General features: G+C 43.3%; 1 protein-coding gene across 4 annotated transcripts in view; it reads right to left on the reverse strand.

The window, feature by feature from the left end:
• LOC308310733 (protein shisa-like-1a) overlaps positions 1–21,772 on the reverse strand; it is a 47,004-nt gene extending 25,232 nt beyond the window's left edge. Inside the window, exons 1-4 of one of the 4 annotated variants that reach the window (XM_080757135.1) lie at positions 21,592–21,772; positions 13,893–14,055; positions 9,466–9,545; positions 8,502–9,121 (exon numbers count right to left, since the gene is read on the reverse strand). In XM_080757135.1, coding sequence (XP_080613261.1) covers positions 8,502–8,562 — 61 coding nt within the window. In that variant the 5' untranslated portion in view covers positions 8,563–9,121; positions 9,466–9,545; positions 13,893–14,055; positions 21,592–21,772. Of the gene's footprint in view, positions 1–8,501; positions 9,122–9,465; positions 9,546–13,892; positions 14,062–21,591 lie in introns of all 4 variants that reach the window. The other 3 variants (XM_080757136.1, XM_080757134.1, XM_080757133.1) reach the window with 3 other exon arrangements.
• Positions 21,773–24,895: the final 3,123 nt, after the last annotated feature.

Here is a 24,895-nt window from a genome sequence, read left to right on the forward strand (position 1 = left end):
GAGCTTTGACGACGACAGTGACCAGGGGTCATTTGAGAGACAGCCAGGACATCTTGCTGTCACCCGACACTATGATATGGATGAGCGGGAACGTGTTCACAACAGGAGGGGAGAAACAATCACTGCTACACAAATGCCAGTGATAATTGAGGGTCAGAACCTGATCTATCGTCCATTTTCATACGTGGACATAACAGACATTGTGAGCAAGCTGCCGCCACTCTGTGATGGAGCCTATGCATGGATTACTACGTTCGAGGTACTCTTGGAGGGCATTCAATTGACAATGGGTGATTTTAAGAAATTAATTGTCGGGGAAGTTGTTTTTTATGCAATGGACAATGTTTTCAATTGGGCAGGACTTCAGAGATACATTGAAACAACTGTTGATGATGGGGACCTTTTTGATGCGTACAGGGGCCGACTCTGGCGTGTTTTGAGGGCCCTCTTTCCGACTAATATACACCCCAGCAGTATTATTATTGATAACATGAGTGAAACTGAACACCCAAGAATTTATGTGAACAGAGTGTATCAGAGATGGAGATCAGTCACAGGAAACGATCCAGACTTAAATAAATTTGAGCAGGTGGTTTTCAGAGGCACGGTTGAACAAGGGTTGCCTGAGACAGTGCAGAGGAAGTTAAGGGAGGTTGTGGGTCTTAACAGCATGACTAAAGCGATGTATATAGACCATGTTGTACGTTATGTCGACCTGTACCGAAGAAAGTTAACTACTCAGACAGAACAAGATGCGGAGATGCAGAGGGCGTTGACTCGTGCCCAACTGGCAGGACAGAGGGTGGTTAGTTCAGATGGTCAGCAGCAGCCGCCACGGGCCAGCCAGGCTGAACCCCGGTACCTCCCATACTCTCCTCTGCCAGGGGTTAGACCACCTAGACGTCAAGGACCGGGTAGTAATTCCCATCAGAGGAACCAGAGTGCTTGTTACATATGTGGAGAATTCAGTCATTTCTGGCGTCAGTGTAACCGGGGCGACCGACTGCAACCTCCGCAGGGGTGCAGGGGTCATACTGACGGTAGACCCAAATCAGGATGTTAAAGTCACAGTATGCATATTTATGTGAGTAGGGGGGGAGCTGAACGGTGACAGCTAGAAGCCCCCACCCCCGCTGGGTACTACATGTCAATTGTTCACAGGTCAGTGGTGGAGGAATGGCAGAGGACCGCTGTCATTGGAGATATTGCATTTCAACTTAGAGAATCTTTGTTTTTATTTTGTGTGTTTCAGTACATGTAATATTCGGTGATGTGCAGTTTTGTCACTTAGTTATGATTTATTATTTTGAACGTGTGGGTGTTAATGACACGTGTATGTGTTGAGTTATTGTTTGATTTTTATTTGTTTGTTTTATTATTTGTGTCATGTTTTGAGTGTCAACTTTTCATTCGCAGGTATTTGAATTTAATCAGTATAGGAATTTAATTTGGTTTAAATAGGATTTCAGTTATATGAGGAGTTTCATTTCTGGGTTAACACATGGTTCAGTTTAAAATCTATCTACAAAGGGTTTGTCTGTTCTAATTATGATGCAATTTAGGTAATTATGGTGCAAGACGCTCCTGTGTCAAGGGGGGTCCGAAATTAAGGTGTGCCTATCACGTCAAACTATGGTTTAAAGGCAGGTGATGAATTCTGATTTTTATCGGCTTATACTCTAAGAAGTTTGTTTTAGTTTATGAGTAAGGTCGATGATAGTATTGTTTGAGTAATATTTTGTTATATTTTGTTCATTTGTGCTTAGGTTAGCGTGTGTTTCGCCTTATTTTACTGTGTAATAGGCTGTTTGTCTCTCCAGGGGGGTCAGGTGGAAAACATGGTTTGTGTGGTTCATGGAACAGGGGGTTGGGAAGAAATCATTGTATTATTTAAGGGGCCAGTCATGTTAATTATTGGTTGTCTGGGCACCTCTGTAAGTCCTGGCATAAGGATGCCAGGAGGGGGGATTTCTGTAGTGTATTGGAGCCCAGACTTTAACAATAATACACATAAAATATAGAATAGTGGTAAAAGGCCACAGAGCCTTTGTCTATGTGAGACTGAGTGAAAGATGCCCTGGTTACCTAAACTATGTGGGGTCAAACCATTAGTGAACGCATCTGGGCTGCCTTAAGTGGGTATGCAGAAGAGACCATGACCACCCCCTGCCCTAGGCTTTTCCCCTTTGGAGAGAGAGAGAGAGCCTTTCATCTTTAGTATGTTATAATTGTTTGATCAAGTCATGAATATACATATAGGACACCTGTACTTACATCCACAACATAAGACCTGATTGATATGACATGTAGTTCACATCTAGTAGAAATTGTCAGTTAGGTGAAGGATATAGGTATGTCACATTAAATAAGCCAAGATGTGAGAAGCTGATACTAGGGAGTTTACTGACATACGATCAGAGAGTCCGGAGGATCACTAGAACAATGACCTTTTGTTGGGTTGGTGAATTATGACACAGGCTATGTTCCAAATAGTGACCCAGGGCAGAAGGCCTATATATTTATATGGCATCTGGCCGGACGAGAGTCAAGCAGGTCAGGGAGCCAGGAGGTGTTTAGAACAAGGGTAATACATCTGAACACAAACACACTCTGACACACACACTGACACCTATACAAATCTACGCACATGCACGGGATTGGATGTGGGAGACTCAGTATATAGGAGCCTCGTGGTAGGACGAACGGGGCTTCTCAGAGAATATTGGGTCCTGTTTGGTCATGATTGTGGCAAGCTCATTGGTGTTCTCAAATAAACTCAACATGAGAAAGAAAAGGACACTGCCTGGACCCTCTCTTTTTTATACAACCTGCCTGGTATATCCTCCACCATTATGAACATTAATATACCACAGTTTCCACTAAGGAAAGTAGGCTTTCTAATGACACAACCTGCCTTTGTATTGGTGAGTAGCAAAAACGTTATATTTATTTACGCTAAGGACGAGAGGCTGGTCTGCATTTATGCGAGCCCCGGGAGTCATCGTAGCTCTAAATGCAACGGCATTAGAGCTATGGACCAGAGCTACAGTAGGTGGAACCCTATCTGATACGAACTTGGCACACCTGTGGCAGACCTACATAGGGCCCATGAGGTATCCACACACAAACATTTGCCTTAATTGCCTGGAGAGGGGTACTGTGGGAACACCACGGTTATGTGCCAAAGTATGATGCATTATTTGTAAGTTTGCTCTTTTCTGTTTATTATAATGTTTGAGTATTTGTTTGTTTGAGTTGCTTTATGCCTTAAGTGTGTTTATGCCTTTGTTTCCATTACTGATTGTTGCTGTGTTTCCTTTTATTGTTAAATCATAATTTCCATCACCACAATCATTATTCCTATCATCATGTTCTAATCACCTGTACAAGGCTATACATGAATAAACTTCAATCTGTGTCCTTGTGCTGTGTAGGGATTAGGGATGCATTATTATGCCTTGTTGTCGGTTCATGTTTACTCTTATACGCTTGTTCCAATTTCACACTTGTAAGTGGCTCTGGATAAGACTGCTAAATGCTAAATGACTAAATTGTATGAGAGCATCCGTTTGTGGGCTTCCCTCCATCAAACTTAACACACTGTATTCACATTTATGAATACACAAAGTACAGTACACTGACACATCCCACACACTATTGCCAAGATTATTGAAAACACATCCTACACACACCGGCACCCCACAATTTTATATTTATAATCGTAGGCAAGGCAAGTGTATTTGCATAGAACATTTTAACAACGATGCAATTCAGTGCAAGTGCTTTGCAGTTTGCACCTCCTCTACACTGCCAGCGTTGCGAGCGAGCAATGAAATCTCATTAGAATACATGTTGTTCATTGTGTCTGTCCTGACACGAGCGACAACGCGCTGTGCAGCGACATCGTCCACCCCTCCTGTATTCGCTCACAGAATTTATATTTGAGCGAGGTTTTCGCGGCCCCAAACACTTATTGGTTGATCTACACGCTACTATTTATTAGTTATTTGATTGGTTCAGGGCAGGCTACGTCGCAACGCAATGGCCCACGCTGCATGTAGGCTTTTCGCACGATATCGCCGTTGGAACGCTCACTTCTTGCATGTGTAGATGAGTTTAGGTGTCACACATTGTACACATACTGTACACAGTATTTTTGCATCCTACCAACCACTACCAACCTACTTTTCCCCCCACCTATAATGAATGACATGCCTAAAAAGTGGCAACCTGCTTGCTTTTGCTTGGCAGTTATTCAGTGCTTATGTGTACAATACTACAAACGGGCTCCTTTTGTTTTGAGGTGAAGATGTAAAGAAAATTACATCAGTCAACGAATGTTTTCTATTAAACAAGGTACGTGTTCACGCGTTCTCATAGGAAGGAAGCTGATTGATAACACAACGTTTGTTTTTCTTTCTTTGTTTCATGTGACTGCATGCTTACTGGTCGAGGGCCAATCGCTAGTGAGCTCGGATTTAAAGGCTAGCTGTAATTGGCTGAGTAAATCAGCAGGGTTGTCAATTTGAGTGGCCAAGAACACTCACAGAGCCTAATCTTGAACTCATAAAACGTCTGAGTCACGCGCACGCACGCACACACGCACGCGCGCACTTGGCCAAGTAGGTAACAAGTGAAGTGAAGTTTGGCCCGTTCTAAGAAAAGAAGGAAAGGAAGAAAGAAAGAAAATTGGAAAACATAGCAATAAACAAACAAAAGCTCCTTTCCCTCCCTTCTGTCACTGTATCCCTGTCTCTCTCTCTACCTCCCCCCCTCTCTCTTGTCTGTCTGTCTGTCTGTCTGTCGGACGGACGGACGGACGCACGCACAGACACTTTTCTCTGGCGGTGGTGATACTGCTCAGAGCGTGTGCTTTGCTGTGGCTGTTTGTTGTTAACACCTAATAGAATTTAAAGTAAGGGAACAACTGCCTGGCTGCTATTCAATCGCACCACTGCTATCCATCCAACAGCACTGCGTTCCATTCAACAGCACTTCGCTTTCCATTCACAACAGTATAGGCAAGGAAACACTTTATACAACCATTATGTATAGGCCTACAGACCTCTGGATGTATGAGTCACCATTGATTCAGTATGCTCCAAGTCTAAGTAGAATGCATGCATTTTCTACAAACTAATTAAGCAGCTGTACAACCTAGATTAAGTTAATTTATGTTCTTGTGTAACAGATACATGGAACATAAGGAGGGGAAAGGAACTGGTTGGAATAACGTGTTCCTTCCAGGCTTCCTGCACGTGCTACGTCCAACCGGGGAAACTCCCCCCTCCCTGGTGAAAAGAATTAAGCAGCTTGGAGCATGAGGTCAGTCCACTGCCCCCCGGGTTGGCAGAGGAAGTGTAGCGCCCAGGATTACATTAGATAATTGACACTGGGTGAAAAAATGGGTTACAACATTTTGGGATAAAAATGTAAGGAAAATAAATCTTGAATGTTCCGGCAACCCATTTCCAGCATCCTCACGGGCTACCGGTGGGCGTGGGCACACAGGTGTTACTGTACTACCTGGAGTAAGCTGCACGCACACACGCACGCAAGCTCGCACGCGTCACGCACGCACACAACACACACGCGCACATTCATGTAAGCACACACACCTCTTCAGTAAAAAGTCAACGCACATTCATTCATAGCACTACACAATGTGAGCACATGGGCTTGAATGACTTAAGATTGTTTAATAATGCCAAAGCTCTACATGTCTGTCTATGTTGCTCTCTCATTGACATGACACTTTCCCATACTTAGTTTTTAGTCTTGTGTGTGTGTGAGAGCCCCCTCTAACCTTTCTCTTACTCTCAAACTAGAAAAGAAATGTATGCATGCTCTCACTTTCTCGCACACACACACGCACGCACGCACAGTCGCACACACACACACACACACACACACACACACACACACACACACACACACACACACACACATGCACGCACACATACAGAGAGCAAGGCTTAGCACCAATTAAGTGAAACAGTTAATAGGGGCTTTTCAGATATTAAAAGCCCATATGTTTTAGATCCGTCTTGTCCTAAAAAGACCTTGGAACAGGCTGAGAGTTGGGTGGAGCTGGCAACAAAGCTCAGTCAAACCTGCTATCTACAGTTAAACCACTTATACCCCTGCATCTGCACACTTAGGAAGAAGGATACAGATCTGGAAACTCTGATCCAGTATTGGGCTGGCAACTAGTCTTAGCAAGGAGTTTTCAATGATTTTCTAAGGGCCCCTTAGCTGAGAGATAAATGAAGCAGAGACCCCCAGCCCCCACTACATTGTATAAAGCTGTGTTGCAGAATCATATATAATCACACAAATAATGGGGCCCTTTTAGTTACATCATGGCAATTAAGGTAACTACACAAAAAGGTTCCCGGTTTAATTCCCCTGGACTGCAGGACAAATGTGGGATGGGGTAGTGATTAGTGAATGACCAACATCCCTAAAAACCCTCCGCTGAAATGCCCTTGAGCAAGGCACGGAACCCCCAGCTGCTCAGTGGCCAACGGTATTTAACTGTGGTTTTACTGGGCAGCTCCCATGTGTGTATGTGTGTAAAAAGCACAACCACAGTTACAGTACATGTGTTACACTGAGCAGCTCCCAGGTGACGCGTGCGTGCGTGCGTGAGAGAGAGAAAATCAGGGCAGTGCTGAAATAGAGTATTCGTTCACAGCGAAACTACCCTGGAGAGAGGATTGTTGTTCCATTTGTGTCTAGCATGTGTACCCTGCAGTTCTATACATGCTATCGCTTTAGTCTGTCCTGGGCATGACGTTAAACTGCAACCGCAGGCTATAGAGAGGTATAGAACCTTACCTCAGCAATACCTCAATTACCTACCTTCCATCCTGGAGGCAAATCTTTCCGTGATAAATTGGCCACCAACGTAATCAAAAGAGTCAACCAAATAACAAGATTCCTGTACAGGATCTCCTCACTGGTCAACAAAAGCACCTTGAAGACCCTATAACAGGAGCCCTCATACAAGGTTTCTTCGACAATGCATGCACCTCTTGGTACTACAGCACCTCAAAGGCCCTTAAAACAAGGCTCCAGACTTCCCAAACCAAACTGGTCATAGGCTACACTACATACTTGGCCTCACTCCCCTCACCCACCTCACCCATGCCCATTTTGATAGGCTGGAATGGCTTAGGGTTGACCAGGGCCGGCTCCAGGATGAAATGACTAAGTGTGCAGTTGAAACTTTCGAGGGTGCACACTAATTGTTGTTTTTTATTTAATACAGCTATTGCGTTGTTAACAGCTAGGGTGATAACTGTACAGGTGCTCAAGAGGGCGCTGTGTGGACTATGTGTGGGTTTGTCTGTGTATTTGTATTTTGTACATCTCTATATGTTCTGATGAATTGAAAATGGTGGACCCTATTGTAAACAAGTATAATGCTTAATCATGGTGTCGTCCACAGTAACAGTTTTTGTATTAACTTGTGCTTGTTTGAAATGTACCCATTCTGCATACTGTGAAATAAAAATGTCAATCAATCAATCAATCAATCAAACAATCAGCAAGGGCCCTTTGGATAAGGAATTATATGTCCCTACTGTTACACCTGGTCCATCTGCATGCCTGTATTGTAGAGTTTAGTTTGTCAAAGCAATTGATATGATGCAGACTGGCATGTGTGAGAGGTTTCTAAAAGCCTGGGGCTCAAGGCTCAAGGAGAGCTTTTCCCAGACAGTTGTCAGTGCCAAGGACATGGGCAATATAAAATACAATATGTTGGGACTGGACCTAATCATTCCTGTACAGATGTCTAAAGGAATCTGTAAATGGTTATGATTCGTAGCACATTCTATAAATCCAGACACTAAGCTACAAAGGAGGGGCACAAATTTAGACCCCTGGGGAACCCAGTCAATGACGTATACAGGGTTTAAAGTGGTTAAGATGATGATGTTGCACTTTTCACATTGAGCACAGAGCACTTTATGAGCATGTTAAAATTGACAGACAGACAGAGATTCACATTCTGTCCTTCAGATACTGGTTTATAAGTGCATTCATTTTATCGTTAATTATGTTTTACTCAAGTTGTGCTTGCATTCCTCCGAGTTAGAAAGACAGACAGATGGACAGAAAGACAGATGGACAGATCGATAGTGCAAGCGGTCCAGAGTATAGAATGAACACAGCCACCTTGACATGAAAGGATATGGAATTAGAAGATGAAAGGATAAAATAATGGAACAACCACAGCAGATAAAAATGAGTAATTGACCCGCCTGGACATGAAAGGAAAGAGTATCACGAAACAGTAACCTTTGCAAACTTAGCCAAGACTCACGCAGAGAAAGTGGAGTCAGGTAACAATGGAGGTAGGGAGGGAACAACCTGCACATTAACTAATTGACCCTGGCATTGCTATTTTAATTATAGGCAAAGTCATTTATAGGTAATTATAGGATAATAAAAAGAAGGAAAATGCAGAGTGAGAGTGTTTTGTTTATTTTTACCTGCGGTTGTTAGCAGGAGGAACAGAACCACCTGGACATGAGCAGACCAGTGCTGGGTCATGGTCACCTTTAGATCTTCATGTAGGGCTCATGGTGGAGCAGGCTCTTCTAAAGATCGAAACTCGAATGCACCCTCATCTATCTATTGTCTTTTAAGTCAAGGAAATCCTTGGACGTTCCCCTCCACCTGATTCTGGCGTGTATAGAGGTTCAGTCATCCACCAGCAGAAACGCAGGAGTGAAGGCGCTGCTCCTTCACCTGGATAGGAGCCAGCTAAGGTGGTTCGGGCGTCTCCTTTAGGGAGGGACTTGGTGAACGTTTATGTTCCACTGGGACGAGACGCCCTGGCAGACCAAGGACCATATGGGGGTTACTGTCTCCACACTGGCCTTGGAACGCTTTGGGATCCAAGAGATGAAGTGGCTGATGTTGAAGTCTGGAGCTCTCCGCTGGAACTGTTGACCCCGCCGCGACCCCACTTGTTGTGAGTGGCAGTGAATCCGGATGCAGTCGGGACCTTCTGTCTTGGCGGGAGGTTTAGTCTCGTAGTTGCAGCACTCCTGGGCTCCAATTTCAATGGGTTATATTGGCTGCTTGCATCTCAACAGGCAGGGCTGTGCTGTGAAATAAATCAAGCGGTTTGTCAGCTTCAAACATATTCAAATTGTAGTTTCTGTTTTTCTTTCTTTCTGAAAGCCTGAGGTGGAAATACCAGGGGTGATAGACAGCTAATCCCACACGTCTAAGCACCAGCAGAGCTACAAAGGCGGTATTGCAGTCGGTTCCTTTAGAGGTCTATGGTTTGCAAATGGGGCTCATGGCTCATCGAGTTGTTGCAGAATAACAATATCAACATCCAGAGGCGCTGGCTGGCTGGCTGTTCTCACAATCATTCCACCTCATGCTGAGGTGTCTGCTTTGAAAGGACTTCTTTTTGGGGGGATGGAATACACTTTCGCTCACCTGGTTTTCTTTGAGCTATAGCTGCAGGTACCCAGAATCCCTCCATGCTATCGATCCTCAGCCTTGTAATCAGCACACACCTGCGGGTGATGAAAGCACAGCAGTCACTGTATTGTACAGTGCGCGCACACATACACACACAGATGCACGCACACGCACTCCACAATGATTGCAGCGGTTGTTTTTTTCCAAGAGTTGTTAAACATTACTTGGCGTGGTCAGGGCTGCCGGACGTGCACCTCCTATTAGATGGAATCAATACACAAAAGGTTGCATTGTGAATCGATACACAATGCAATCTTCTCCTTCCATTCCATTCCTTCCTTCTCTCCTTTCCGACTTTCTTTTTTTCCTTCCTTGTGTGCGCACACACACATGCATGCGCACGCACGCAACAAGAATGTTTGATTCTAATAGTCTTGCATTAAGTGTAAATTTGTTGCATGCTAATCTGTGCAACAAACGTGTGTGTGTGTGTGTGTGTGTGTGTGTGTGTGTGTGTGTGAATGTCCACAACCTACAGTACACAGATGTTGAACCAATCATAACGATGGCTACAGTCAGTCAGAGAGGAAAAAACAACGGGCATGGTTCTCATTAGATCCTAACAGCGAGATCTTTGCCAAAACACAGCTGTTGTACTGAAACCCAAGCATCTTAATGGTTTGAAGAAGCCATCGCAGCCATACTGTACACCTAGAGTTCCCAATTTTTTCAAATCAAAGCTCCCCAAATGAATATCCATTTGTCCACAGACCCACCCTCTGAAAAAGTTTGAGCCGAGAACAGTGTTGATTTCGTCGAATGAAACTATAAAGAAAAATGATCGTCGACTACCTTTTTCCACTGACGAAAACTAAATGGAAAACTGAAACTGAAAACTAAGCTATGATCACTAAAACTAAGACTAAATATATTGATAATTTCGTCAACAAATAAAAACTAGACTAAAATGTCAGGAAGGGACTAGTGGACAAGAGATCTAGTACAAGTAGTTTTACACTTGGTTGCATGCTGAAAATAGCTGATCTACAAGCTCACAGCGCGACGCGTTGTGAGCTTGTAGATCGGCTATTTTCAGGAAGTGTAAAATGAGCCATTAGGACGGCATCAAGGCCCGCCAAAATACATTTTAGTCGATTAAATCAACTGTAGATTTAGTCGACTAAAATCGTATGATATTTAGTCGACTAAAACTAGAATAAACACTAAAACATTCCAGGCGACTAAAACTAAGTCAAAACTATTCGAAAGACTATGACTAAAACTAAAATCAAAATTTGCTGCCAAAAACAACACTGGCCGAGAAGCCGACATGGTCACAAGTTACAACACAAATCCACCATGTGCTTTCGGCTTTGTCGAGCGTCTGCGCTACACAAAAACAACTGGGGTGGGACACCGCGCAGGAAGGGAGATACTGTATGTCAGTGGTTCCCAAACTTTTTCATGTCAAGGACCCCCAAATTGACACTAATTAGCCCGCGGACCCCCATTTGAAAAGACATGCCAGGGACCCCCATAAGAGAAGATTTTTACGGCTCTAGCAGTGATTCTCAACCCGTTTAATTTCAAGGACCCCCCAGTTTGACTTGCATTAGTGTACGGACCCCCATTTAATGGCATTTCTATCTCTGGGACCCACAATTTATTTTGTAAAATCAATGTTATTTTACCTCTGAGAGTGCAAACGGGTCCATTTGGTTCCATTTGTACACTATCTGAGTTACAGACCCATAATGGTCTATTTGTGTCATGATCTTACTGTGAACTTATTTTGTAGTGTTTCCTGTTTTGCCTAGTTGTTGCCTGTCTTGTCTCACCTCATCCCCGGCTGTTACACACCTGTCTCCATTCTGTCATTAGCCTGCAGTTGCCTGATGACACTCACCTGTGTAGTACTGGACTCATTCTGCTCTCACACTGCTAGATCCAAGTTTGATGTTACTGTGTGTTCCTGCCTGTTTTGTCCTGCTGTTGCCTCGTCACCATGTAAGCTGGTAAGTGTTTTTTGTCTAATAAATACTGGACTTTACCTGCCTGCCTGCTTGTTCTGCATCTGGGTCCTCAACCTGACACGCACTGTAAACTATCATTTAGCTGGGGACCACCTGGAACTCCCTCAGGTACCCCTGGGGTCCCCGGACTCCACTTTGGGAACCAAGCTTATACCCAGCTGTGTGCCACATTAAAGTATAGCTTCTACTTCTAACTTCTACTTCTAAATTTAACATTTGTATACTCTCTGAGTTGAAATGAACGCTCAGGATTTAATTTTGAGACTTTGTTTGAGACTTGCTAGTACCATGCAGTTATTCTGTCTTCTTTCCATCTTCTATCCACACAGTAAAGTCCTGCAGGGTTGGTTTAACTCTGAGCAGTGTGTCTCGCCACTTTCCCTCTCTGTCTGTTTCACACACACACACACACACACACACACACACACGCACGCACACACAGTGTTTTTCATCGAGAATCAATGAGTCATCATCAGTGTCTTCCCTGGGGAGGTGGCTCTATATAAATGGGGGGTTTTTGTCAACAGATGTCATGTAAGGCCCCGCCTCCTGCAACATCTGCCAAAAAATAACCTATACATCAATCTGTTGTGAAGGTGTGAGTCAGGCCTTAGACAACAGGGGTAGAAGTGGTCACTACTCATCAATCGCATGAAGCTCATAAACTGTGTTTTGCCAACACATTCTCAATCTCAACCTGTCCTATAGTGACGGCATGAGCGAGACCATGCTGAGATATGACCAAACGTTTGGCGTGTGTGGCGTGAATCTATTTTACGTCCGAGCGTAGACAGAGACCCGCCCTTGGCGACGTCCCGCCTGGCCCACCTGCCTCTGATTGACCGCCAACAAGAAACACTGCTGCTGTCAGAAGTCGCCGTACCCGAGTTGAAGCGCACCCTAGGAAATGGTCTCCTATGATACAATATTAGCTAAGCATAATAATAAATAATAAATGCCAACATTTATGCGTTTGTCGCCATCCCTGAGAGAACCTACCGGGTCTTCATCAGGTCTCAGAGACACATTTTTCACAACGTTCTTAATGTGTCACTATTGTTTGATCTTCAGCACTGATTAATGTAATGTAACATTATACAGTACAACATTATTGTACTGTAAAAAGGCCTCTTCCCTTCATCTTTATCCTTTTTAGTATTAGTTTACTATAATTAGTATTAGTATAGTTTGAATATGGCATAGGCATATTGTTGCCAGCTAGGCTGCCAGCCCCGTATCCATAGGCTAGCAGACAATACACATGAGAATTGCCTATTAGCCTGTATTTATTAACAGTAAAAACTCACAGCCCCAGCGGAAAACTGCAGACCATCACTGTAATAGCATAATGGAGATGGACCACATAAACAATATTAGTTTGCCACTTTGCCTCTTCTACAAAAATAAATTCTGGAGGCTCCAGAATTAATTTTTAACTGGAGCGTCATCTTATTAAATCAAAGCGAATGGCATAAACACTTTTAGTTTTCCGCTTCTACAAAAATATATTCTGTCGCGCGTGCCAAGCTGACATTCTCTGGTATTATATCATACTTGTATTATTTCCCACCACGGAGTAACCTCGCCAGCTAAATGATGGAGAGTTGGTATAACCAAATGTACCCTTATTAGATCTTTTACTCTAGAGAGTGTAAAATTAAACCAAATGGACCCTTTCATTTTGTGATCTCTAGAGTTAAATTATTGTTAAACATCTGCATTACTTAATTGACAAAAAGTTACACAATAAAGAGAATGTAGAATATTTATATTGATCAACGTTGGCCTGTTGTCTCTCCTAAGTACAGTGTAGACTTGTGGAAAAATCTTATCCAATGACAACAAAATATGAATTGGGTCTGAATCTGAGAGGCTACAATCTCATCAAAGGGTGGTCCGTATCTCAAATGCCAAATAAATACTGAACCTTGATATGAAAAGGGTTCAAAACCATACCACAACAGGTGACTCCCTAGCTGTCTCTCCAGCTATTTGGTAAACCTGAAAATGCAGGTTCAAGTAGGGATAACAATTGTATGTTTGTATCCAACATAAAAAACTGAGAACTGATTTGCTTTCAAATGGAGAGGTTGGAAGAGCACGTCCACATCACCTCGGGGCCATGGAAAATGATTAAATAAATCAGTTTGTCTGAATGAGAGCGCTAACATCGTGAGAGGTTTAAAAAGCAGGCTGCCGCTGATAAAAAGTGGCCGAGTTAAGTAATAAGACATGAGTTTCTGGTTGCCTCCAGAGAAGCCAATGGTAATTCATCATCGAGTTTGTCTGAGAAAAAAAATATTAATAACGGTGACAAAAAAAGAAAGAAACTTTTCAAAAATCTTGTTTGGAGCTCTTGGTTTCGGTCAGACAGAGGGCAAAGTAAAAATGAAAATAAAATAAACAAACCAGGGAAATGTTTAGGGCAGGGATGTTTTGGTGTGGGGGCCGCATTGGACGAAATGTGACTTCATGAGAGCCGGAGCAGTCGCGGACTGCAAGCATGCTCACGCATGTTTATGTACACAGCTGTCACTTGGCTTTGTTTTTCTTCCTGTTGTCCCAGTCACTGCTATAGCTAGGGGAACAAAGACAAATCGAGAGAAAGTGATGCATCAATAATAGGACCTAAAACTACGCAAATCAGTGAGCAACTGAAGCCAATGTATAATCAAAATAACATTTGTGGAAACATTGTACTGTATGTCCAAAACCATTCAGTTTTGATTATTATTATTAAAACATTTTAAAATAGTGAAAATAGCTGAACAAGGCATCTCATCGTGATGCGTTGTAAGCTTGTAGATCTGATATTTTCACTACTTTTGTGGGATTTTGTGTGACTCTTGTTTATAAAGGGTATAAAGGGTTCAGGCCTGACAGTAACACTAGCCTATATTTTAATAACCAATCATCCCAAAATATCCTCTCACAGAATACTGTGAAAAGCTGTTTCTCCGTCAGAAAAATGTCATAAAGGTTTATTTGTATCATATTTTTAGAGCACACTGTTGTTGTTTTTCTCTCACTTCCAGTTTTTGTTTAAAATGTTCAGCATGATTTGCCTGAGTTATAAAAGCAGACATGGAAAACATGCATGCTTACGCTGCACATGCATAGCGCACGTCGCACACACACACACACACACACACACACACACACACACACACACACACACACACACACACACACACACACAGACACACACACACGCACTGAATGCCATACTTAATCATACAATGTAAGAAATGCCATGTGTTTTCATTGTGATACCAATAAGTAAGGAGACAAAGCATGCTATACTTTATAGTTCCATTGATCCAAGCCACAGCACATTAAAATAAACAGGCAGCCATCTAAAAATACAGTACACAGCCATCTAAAAATATTATACACAGCCATCTAAAAATACTATACACAGCCATCAACAAAATTACGCATCCATCAAAAAATGCACGCAGCCTTCTAAACAAGGCAGCCATTTGGGTGGGCCATCATGGGAATACTTCTGTATACTCTTGTATATGTTGTGTTATTACTCTCAAATTGCTTTCGCTGCATTTCAAATTAATTTGAAATGCAGCGAAAGCAATTGTGTGTTATAGAGATATTATCTCTATAACTTACCTCTCTTTCTCTCTCCCCTTCCCCTCTTTCCGTCACTCTCTTAATCTCACATGCATGTCTGTTATGTCCTTACTGTGTAAACAGAACCCCCCCCCCCTCTCTCTCTTTAAAACCTAATTGTCGGGCTGTGTTGACTTTTTCCTGCTGTGCACACGTATGTATCTCTCCCTCTCCTCTCTCTTATCTCGTTAATGCCTGTTTACTGCATGCTCTCTCTCTCGCTCTCTATCTCTCTCTCTCTCTCTCTCTCTCTCTATCTCTCTCTCTCTCTCTCTCTCTCTCTCCATCCATACCTCTCTCTGTGCTCCTCTATAGCACACACACACACACACACACACACACACACACACACACACACACACACACACACACACACACACACATGCATGTGCATGCGTGCGTGCATGCATTTGTTGCGACCAAAGGTTGCAGTTAACTATGAAACGTGCGTTCTTGTCACGTCACTCACAATCGTCACTTCATGACGTCTACAGTATGACATCAACAGGGATGATAATAAAATAGATGCATAGAACATGGGGAAAGCCCCCATATATTGTGCCCAGGTCTCGTGACATCACTATGACATCATCAGGGATGATAGTAAATTAGGCATATCAGTGTATGCGACCTGCTGTTGCTCATATGGAGATCCCTGATATTAAGCCCATATATGTTAACTATGAAATCTTGTGCCCATGAGGTCTCGTGACATCACTATGACATCATCATCCCCATACATGGGGAAAGCCTGCCCCAAAGTTATTTGTGCAGCCGCGCCTGGCAGCCGGCAATTCAGTTCTCAACAGGCCCGGAAATTAAGGCCTGGCCCCATGGGCCCTCATCAAACCCTGTACCGTCAAGACACTGCCCCTGCTGCCACCCTTAGATCTCCATATATGGAGCTGACCTGTTCTGACATTCCTTATTTTGATCTGACCTCATCACACCCTGCCTCCATAAATCTGAGCTTTAGTGGGATGGTCCTTCCATGAGAGGTTCTGGACATGCATGAGGAGTCTTGTGTATGTTCCATCAAGACGATCCCGAAACTCCTTATTCTTTGTCCATGTTTCGGCACCATAGAGAAGGATACTTTCCACACTGGCTTTGAACAGGTTGATCTTGGTAGCTCTTGAGATGTCTGACTGCCATATAAGATGTAGCTTATTACAAGCACTCAAAGCACTTTGTTTCATAACATTTCATAAAATAGATAATCAGCGGAAGGCTAGAAATCTTTCTAATCTCTGGGGAGTCTTACGTTCCTTTCTTTTACCTCTAGCTATACGGGTAAACTATAGTTACCTCTATCTATCTCTGTCTCTCACGCGCACGCACACACACACACACACACACACACACATACACACACACACACACACACACACACACACACACACACACACACACACACACATGCGCTCGCGCGCACACATACAGATGAGGCTGAAATTATATCACGCTCATTAATCCAGGCCCCCTTGTGCTCTCCCATAATGCATTTATCAGCACGCAGGAGAGGGATGAGGTGTCATGTGACGTCCTAAAAATGGAACATGTACTTAAATTAGAGGTCCCTCAACGTTGAGATATGTCCTCCCTGTGGTCCTAACCACCTGAACCCTAGTGCAACCACTCATATAGACAGATGTGTGTGTCTCTGGGTCCCTGGCTGGGTCTGTCTGTCTATTCTCGGGTATTATACATAGCAATAAACAGACCCAAGGTCGGAGATAATAGAAACGGAACCGACCCAGGTCCGAGTGATAATATCGTAAAACACAGATCCAGACACGCACAGGTCTCGGGGTCCTATCGGGTATTTTTTGAAACGGAGGACCAGTGAAGAGATCTCAACACGAAATTCAAAATGTACTTGCGTAAAAGTACATAATTAAGTATTGGCATTAAAATGTGTCCCATTTCAAGTTTTCAAATGTATACAAAATCTACAAGCACACAATGTGTATTGTGCATTGTGTTCTTGATTGGCTATTTTCAAATGTATATAGAGCTGAAGTGGTGAATGTATTGTTACGACCCCGGGTCTATATATGAGTATGGGGAGGTTGGAATATAGGTAGGGTTAACCTTCTTTTCCCTGTTATGTGATGGCTTGAGAGAGTGATGTGTGACAGATGTGTCATCTGTGGAAGTGGGCAGAGAGTGAGAGAGTGATGTGTGACAGCCTCAGGTGTGTCATCTGTGGAGGTGGGCAGAGAGTGAGAGAGTGATGTGTGACAGGTGTGTCATCTGTGGAAGTGGGCAGAGGGTGAGAGAGTGATGTGTGACAGGTGTGTCATCTGTGGAAGTGGGCAGAGAGTGATGTGTGACAGGTGTGTCATCTGTGGAGGTGGGCAGAGAGTGAGAGAGTGATGTGTGACAGGTGTGTCATCTGTGGAGGTGGGCAGAGAGTGAGAGAGTGATGTGTGACAGGTGTGTCATCTGTGGAGGTGGGCAGAGAGTGAGAGAGTGATGTGTGACAGGTGTGTCATCTGAGCAGAGAGTGAGAGAGAGAGCATTAAGTGAATGCTTTGGAAAGTAGGTGGCGACTCAGAGCCGGGAGGCAGTGATTGGTCTTCGGCGGGTGGTGGAGGAGGATAAAAGGCCATCTCTGTTCAGTGCCAGGCGTCCTCTCTTCACTCTCATGTGGACTGTCAGCAAACACACGCTGTGCTCTATAATGTGTTCTCCTAGTGCCACTATTGTCACCTTTGATGAGATAAAGATCACCTTGCAATGATCATTAACCAGTCGGGTTGGTAAGGGTGGGGATGGGGGGGTTCTTTATTTTGGTGCCCAGTTTTCTTCTGTTTCGTTGAGTAGCAGTTAGGGTCGTATTGTATTTTCATTTGTTGATTCCAGACAGTTCAGTTAGGGTTAGAATAGTTAGTGTTGATTTTTCTAAAGACGAAATAAAACCCATGGAAAGACTGTACTCCTGTTTGCTGGTGGTTCATTTGAGAGGTTTTAAGAGGGGTCCATCGCATTCATGTTGCAGTCCAGTTCCCCTAGGCTGGTGCTGTAACAGTATGTTTTGTAATAATAATCAAAATGTACAAAGTAACTACTGTAGTAACTGAAGTTGTCAAATAATTTAACGTAGTGGGGTAAAAGTACAAAATTTGCCTCTGAATGTAGTGGAGTAGAAGTAAAAGTACTGAACATTTGACATACTCAAAAAAAGTACTTAAGTAAATGTACTTAGTTCATTTCCAGCACTGCTATACATGGACTTCTCATGGCTGTGGCAACGATTCAATGGCAGGTGGTAAATGACTGTTGTCACACACAGCCATGGAGGATCAAACGTGACAGTGATGCGCAGCGCTTCTCTCCAGTGTTGCCATGTCCGCTTATTATAAGCTCAGACGCATTAATCCTTGGCTGCTGGGAAGAGGAGCGCTATACAGGTATACACGGCAATACAGGGCATCCTTACTATAATTGCATGGCAGAAAAGCGCCGGCTTAAGGACGGGGGTGTTTTCAAAGAGTCTGACATTAATTAGAAGGACAATATCGGCCACCAGAAGCAGGGATGTGCGTTTTCTAACAGGGTTAGATGTTCAATGGGTTTAAAAATAGGAGGGAAGCATTCCAAAACTATGGAATGAACTTCCCATTGCAATCAGAACTGCAGACTCACTCGAGCCCCCCTCCAATATTTCGCCACTTGCCGTAACACTTGCACTGGCCTCGACGACGTTACAGGCGTATGCAGCTAAACCTTAGGTTTTGGAAGGATTTTTTTTAATCAGTCTCAGGTCTAAATGGGTTAAAAAAAACTTAACGTTAAAATGACCCCAGTGAACTACTACACCTTTAAGATATATTTTAAAACTGCTGTACGATGGAGTATATAGTATAAAAGCATTCCTGGCGTGTCCGTTAGCCTTGGGTTGCTACAGTATCTCCTTCCAAGAGCATTTCTTCTGCCCCCTTCATGTCTTGTCCCACTCTATCTTGTTCCATCTCTCCCACACTCCCCCCCCCCCCCCCCCCCCCTCTCTCTCTCTCTCTCTCTCTCAGTTCTCTCTTTTTCTCCCTTCATGGTTCATCTGGTCTGTGGACACATGAGATGTTTTGTTGTACAATACAGCCTCCTGTTTCTAAGTTACCATCTAACTCTCTCGTTCTCCTCTATGACACATGCACGCAAACACGCACGCACATACTCGCATGCACTCGCACACACACACACGCACACATGCACGCACGCACGCGCTCACACACACACACACACACACACACACACACACACACACACACACACACACACACACACACACACACACACACACACTGACACCAAAGGGTAAATAAGCACAGGAGTTAAAGAATAAATAATGTCCCCATATAGCATAATTATACAGTATAGGCTACAAATTCATAACACATCTTAAAATGAACACAAACGTGTGAGCACAGCACTATACAACAGAGAAGAAGAAAATCAAATATGTTACCATAAACAAGAGATATTAAGTTCATTATAGTAAAAAGCCATTCCCAAGCGCATGGCGCAGTTTTAGGGTTATAGTTCTTTTTTTCCGTTTTTACTTAAAACATATTCCCTGCAGGCATGTTTTCGGGCACCTCTGTAGCCCTTGCCACGCGAAAACTACAAAAAACTGCGGGTCCTGTGACCGGAAGTAAGAGCCGCATCCTGTCCATCGCTCAATCGGGTCCTAAACTAGCATGCAACACGATAATATGCTAACCGGAGAGAAGCGCAAGGGTTTTATTGCCATCCTAAGATCATACTTTATCTCATTTCACCAAATCTGAGCTTTGATTCCGAGATAAACTCAGCTAAAGATCGCGGCCAGAGATTGGATGACCGTTTTTCAACTGTTTTTGTTTTCTCTCGTCCGTTTCGATGGATGCCGTTTGAGGCCATAGACGGCTGCCGTAAGAGGCCATGCCAGAAACAGATGTTGTAACACGTATATTTACGTGCGTGGCGGACAAGTGATAAGGTTTGTAACACGTATACACGATTTTGGCCGGAAATGTGTTACTGTAAGTGCAGCACTTGAGTACTTTTGTCTGGAAATGTGTCAAATTAGTGCATAATTTCATAATTTCACAAGTAATATAAACAAACAAACAAATAATATAATCGGTATTCGTATGTTTGTGTGACAAAGCTTGAATTGCTTTTGATTATTTTTATTCTTACATGCTGCATGTGTTTATCTCTACTGGTCTAAGTCATGTATTAAAAACTCATACTACATGTACATGTATAGTGTTGGTTAAAACAATATTGAACCAATGAAAAGTAGTAAAAACTGCTTCAGACAAAACCTCTTAACTCCATTGGAACCTCAAACTGTCTGCTAAAACAGCTAACTCCACCACCTCTCCCACTCTCATGCAAGCAATAATGACAATACAGTCACAACACCAACTTTGATGTGGCAGTATTGCTTTGTTTTCAGAACAATATATATTTTCCATTTTCAGAAACATTTACATTTTGGAGTTTGGTTTCTTCCGCAAAGATACACCATGAAATCCTCAGTGTTTAGTGAAAAATCTATAAGAGGTTTCATTTGATTGCATGGCGATTTTACTGGACACAGTGACGTCTCACCCTCTCATAAAGGTGTCAGAGAATACTCGTTTGGTTCTATAAGACGACCTTGGAAAACAAGATAGATCATGTTGTTGCTGTGGTGCAGCAGCAGAAACCACTTATCACATCCCAGCACACCACTTTCTTTTGCCAATTAATGCCCTACCTCGTCATATTAATTACAGTGTCACATAAAAGCAATAGCCAATCTACAAGTTTAAAACGCGTACATTTTTCAATTTAAATCCCGAAAAGTAACAGTTTTGGACATACAGTAATGAGGTTTCCACCCGACAGCAATGATACAGTGTATCCTATGTGATTGGCAAGGTTGCAATGCTCAGCCACAAGGTCAGGTCAGGTGTGTGAAAGTTAATTAAGATAATTTAGACAGATGTGGAGATAATAAAGATGCCCCTAGGAGACAACTTTGGATTAGATCAAATTATCAATTAAAACAATATTTTGAATAGTTTTTTTCTTATCAATATATTATCTATACGCAGACAAACATAGCACTGTGTCTATATACCGGTATGGGACCTTGACTAAACAGTAGTTCTGTTTCAGTGGTGGTATAAGTACAATATTGAGGTACTTTTCCATTTTGCAATACTTTATACTTCTACTCAATTACACCTCAGATGCAAATAGTGTTCTTTTTAATCCACTACAAAAAATAAGACTTTGCAGATTTACGCAGATAATTAATACACAACATACATTAACCACTTAAAAAGCAGGTCTACAAATTGTATGATTCTGTATAATGAGTAAATTAAGTTATCTTGATGCCAATACTTTTGTATTTTTACTGGTTGCAACTTTTACTTAAGTAAAACATAATTATGTGACTGCTTCTTATTCTTCCTCCTCTGGTCCAATGCTTACTTACCTTACCGAGGCAAAACGGGAGGGAAGGAAACAGGAAAGTCATAATTTCTTATCTTCTGTCCTTTCTCTCATCTTCTCTTCTTTTTCTCTTGTTCAAACTCCTCCGTTATCTCCAGATGCTACAGTCTCACTGACAGACCGAGAGAGAGAGAGAGGATCAGCCCTGTCCTCCGGCTGCGAGGTATTCCAGCCAACTGAGCTCTCACTGGAGTGGAGAGACCAAGAGAACATATGGAGGGAAGGAGGAGAGAGGGAGAGAGAGAGAGAGAGAGAGAGAGAGAGAGAGAGATGAAGTGCAAAACAGTGAGAGTGAGAGAAAACGAGGAAGGGAGGGAGCTACTGCATGTTGCCGTTGAGTGGTGCAAAGCGCACATAAGCAGAGCAACTGGCAGCCTCTCTCTGTGTGTGTGTGTGTGTGTGTGTGTGTGTGTGTGTGTGTGTGTGTGTGTGTGAGAGAGATCGGCATACAGTATGTGTTCATTTCTTTTAGGAAAGTTTGACAGCTGGCCAGAAATCCAACAACCAGCCTTCTCTAAAGACAAAGTAAGAGAGAAAGAGAGTTTATCAAATGTATAGCAAATATCATAATGCTCTCAGTTGACTTGACACCAAAGAGCCACAAACGTTTAAGACATATTTATACATTGTCCTATGACGGTGTTGCAAGCCAAAAATAGATGTACAAGCTCACAACACATCATGTGAGCGAAGCGGTGTGAGCTTGTAGACACAGGATATATACCGAAACGCCCAGTACAGTAAGACCCAGTAAGACTTGAAGATTCACATCGATCTATATATGGCCTCAATATTTCACTTCCTCCCTCATAAAATATGATGTTCACCTAACCCCGGCACATTCTAATGACCTTCACAAAGCAGCGGGGGATTCGCACAAACACAGCAGGGTGCTGCATGGGATATGTGTCATCACATGAATCATGTTCAAATTTGCGTGCATGTACAGTATGTATATGTCAATCAACCAAGGGGGGGAGCCCTACGCCAGGGCTGTGCATTTTGTCACCTATATACTGTAATTCAGTGATTCTCAATGACCCCCCCATATGAACATGTATTTGGCCAAAAATGTTTCTAAAGCATTGAAGATGTTTCAAGATCTTTTTGAAAATAGCCTATGTACAAGCTCACAGATCCGCTATGGTCATTGTAAGGTTAGAAAGGTTAAACTCATTTTGATGCTATACAGTATATTAACTATAGCTGGGGACTCCCTGGAACGCCCTCAAGTACCCCTGCGCTGGGGGTCTGATGATATCCATGGTCAGGATCTCGACACGCAGTCTTGGAGGAGAGGAGGTTACAGTTCGGTGAGCTGAGGATTGCCTCACTGCCTTTTGCAGATGATGTAGTCCTGACGGCTTGGTCGGTCCGAGACCTCCAGCTCTCTTTGGATCGGTTCGCAGTTGAGTGTGAAACGGCTGGGATGAGGATCAGCATCATCGGTGGATTGTCCAGTACACCAGGTATAGTGAATGAGCGTGTAGGGTATAGTGAATGAGAGTGTAGGGTATAGTGAATGAGAGTGTAGGCCTGTCCAGTACACCAGGTATAGTGAATGAGAGTGTAGGCCTGTCCAGTACACCGGGTATAGTGAATGAGAGTGTAGGCCTATTGTCCAGTACACCAGGTATAGTGAATGAGAGTGTAGGCCTATGCGTACTTTGCCCTAACGAATGAACAGGACTCTAAACTCCTCGCTTAGCGCTGAGTGTCGAGCTTGTGTATCTTCCACTTTTTATGCTTTCCTGTGACGCTGTGGTATGATGGGCACAGAGTATAGGGCCTTCACCCCCCCCCCCCCCCCCCCTCTTATCTTCATATTTGAATATGGAGATAAGAGGGTTCTGCCTGACAGCAACACCATTCTTGTTACACACGCAGTAACAAGCGGACTGTCAAAGCACAGGGACAGCCAGGAGCTGCAGCTACAACGTGCCTATACATTAGTGATGCACTATATGTGCAAGTAGGGCACAATGCTATAGTCAGTATACATCATACCTGCAGTGAGCTCGCCTGTATAGATACAAAAACTCGCAAGCTACGCTACATTTTTACCGGCTGTCTACAAAAGGGTTCAATTCCAATTTCCATGACGGACGCTCTGTCTCTCCGAATAGCGTGGTGATTAGTGATGTACCACCATGTGTGTGCATCGATTAACTTGATGCACACAAGAGCATTGTGCTGCACTCAGCCCAGTAACCTTGGGAACCAAAGTCAACCCCCACGGACATGGTGCTAGTTAAGTCATACTTGTCACAGGGACTTACACTCAATTACCCTTAATGCTGAGTGCCAAGCAGGGAGGCATTGGGTTACCATTTTGGTATGGCTCGCCTGGGGATTGAACCCCGACCTCGATCTCAATCTCAGAGCGAACACCCACTCTGAGATGGTGTACTTGCAGTGCTAATGATCACAGTGGCATGGAAGAGAATCCTTGGAAAAATAATAATAAAAGAGCAAACTGATGGCCTTGTGCGGGAGGTGTAACCCCTCAAACAGACCGCCAAAAGCAGATTATGTATTTTTTTTTTCATTCAGATTCATAGAAAAAAATAAAATATCAGATTTTAGTATCAGTGACTGGGGTAAACAAACATACTGTATGATCGTGGGCAGACATAATGGAAAGACTGTTATTATGCAAAACATGGCCCTTCAAGGCAAACGAAAAACATTTTCTCCCCAATTTAGTATAGCCAATTCCCAATTCCCCAGCCTCTCTACCAAGTACTCCATCTCTGCTAACCCCCACAATCAGTCATTGGGAGGGTGAAGAAAGCCTCAGGTCTCCTCCGATACCCGGGCCGTCAAGCCAACATCTTCTTTTCACCCGACAGTGAAAGGTCTCACTAGGGGGGCGTAATGCATGTGGAGGTACACCTCTTCACTTCAGCCATTTTCAACCCATGTTTATATACTTGCTCACTACTTGCTCTGTCTCTCGGAGGAGGGCTGTGGAGTGTGGACAGATCAGAAACCTGCCGCCATGTGCGTGACATCATTGGTAGGCAGGTTTGGTCATGTGAAACAAGATAACATTTTGGTTTTGTTTTATCAATGCATTGTATTTGCATTAATTGATTTGTGTATTAATTGGCTTCTATTTCAGCATGCTGACTTTCCAGGAAGAAAATTAAAGGCTGTCGTTTCTATTAGCTTGGAGTCATCATGGATCACTGGTAGGCAGGTTTCTGAACTGTCCACAGCTGACCAATGAGACACAGAGTGAGTAGATGGAAATTGTAGAATCTTAGAGAGCGCAGGCACACTTA

Source organism: Protomyctophum bolini, assembly GCF_963924005.1.
Source record: "Protomyctophum bolini genome assembly, chromosome: 23".
Lineage (NCBI taxonomy): Eukaryota > Metazoa > Chordata > Actinopteri > Myctophiformes > Myctophidae > Protomyctophum > Protomyctophum bolini.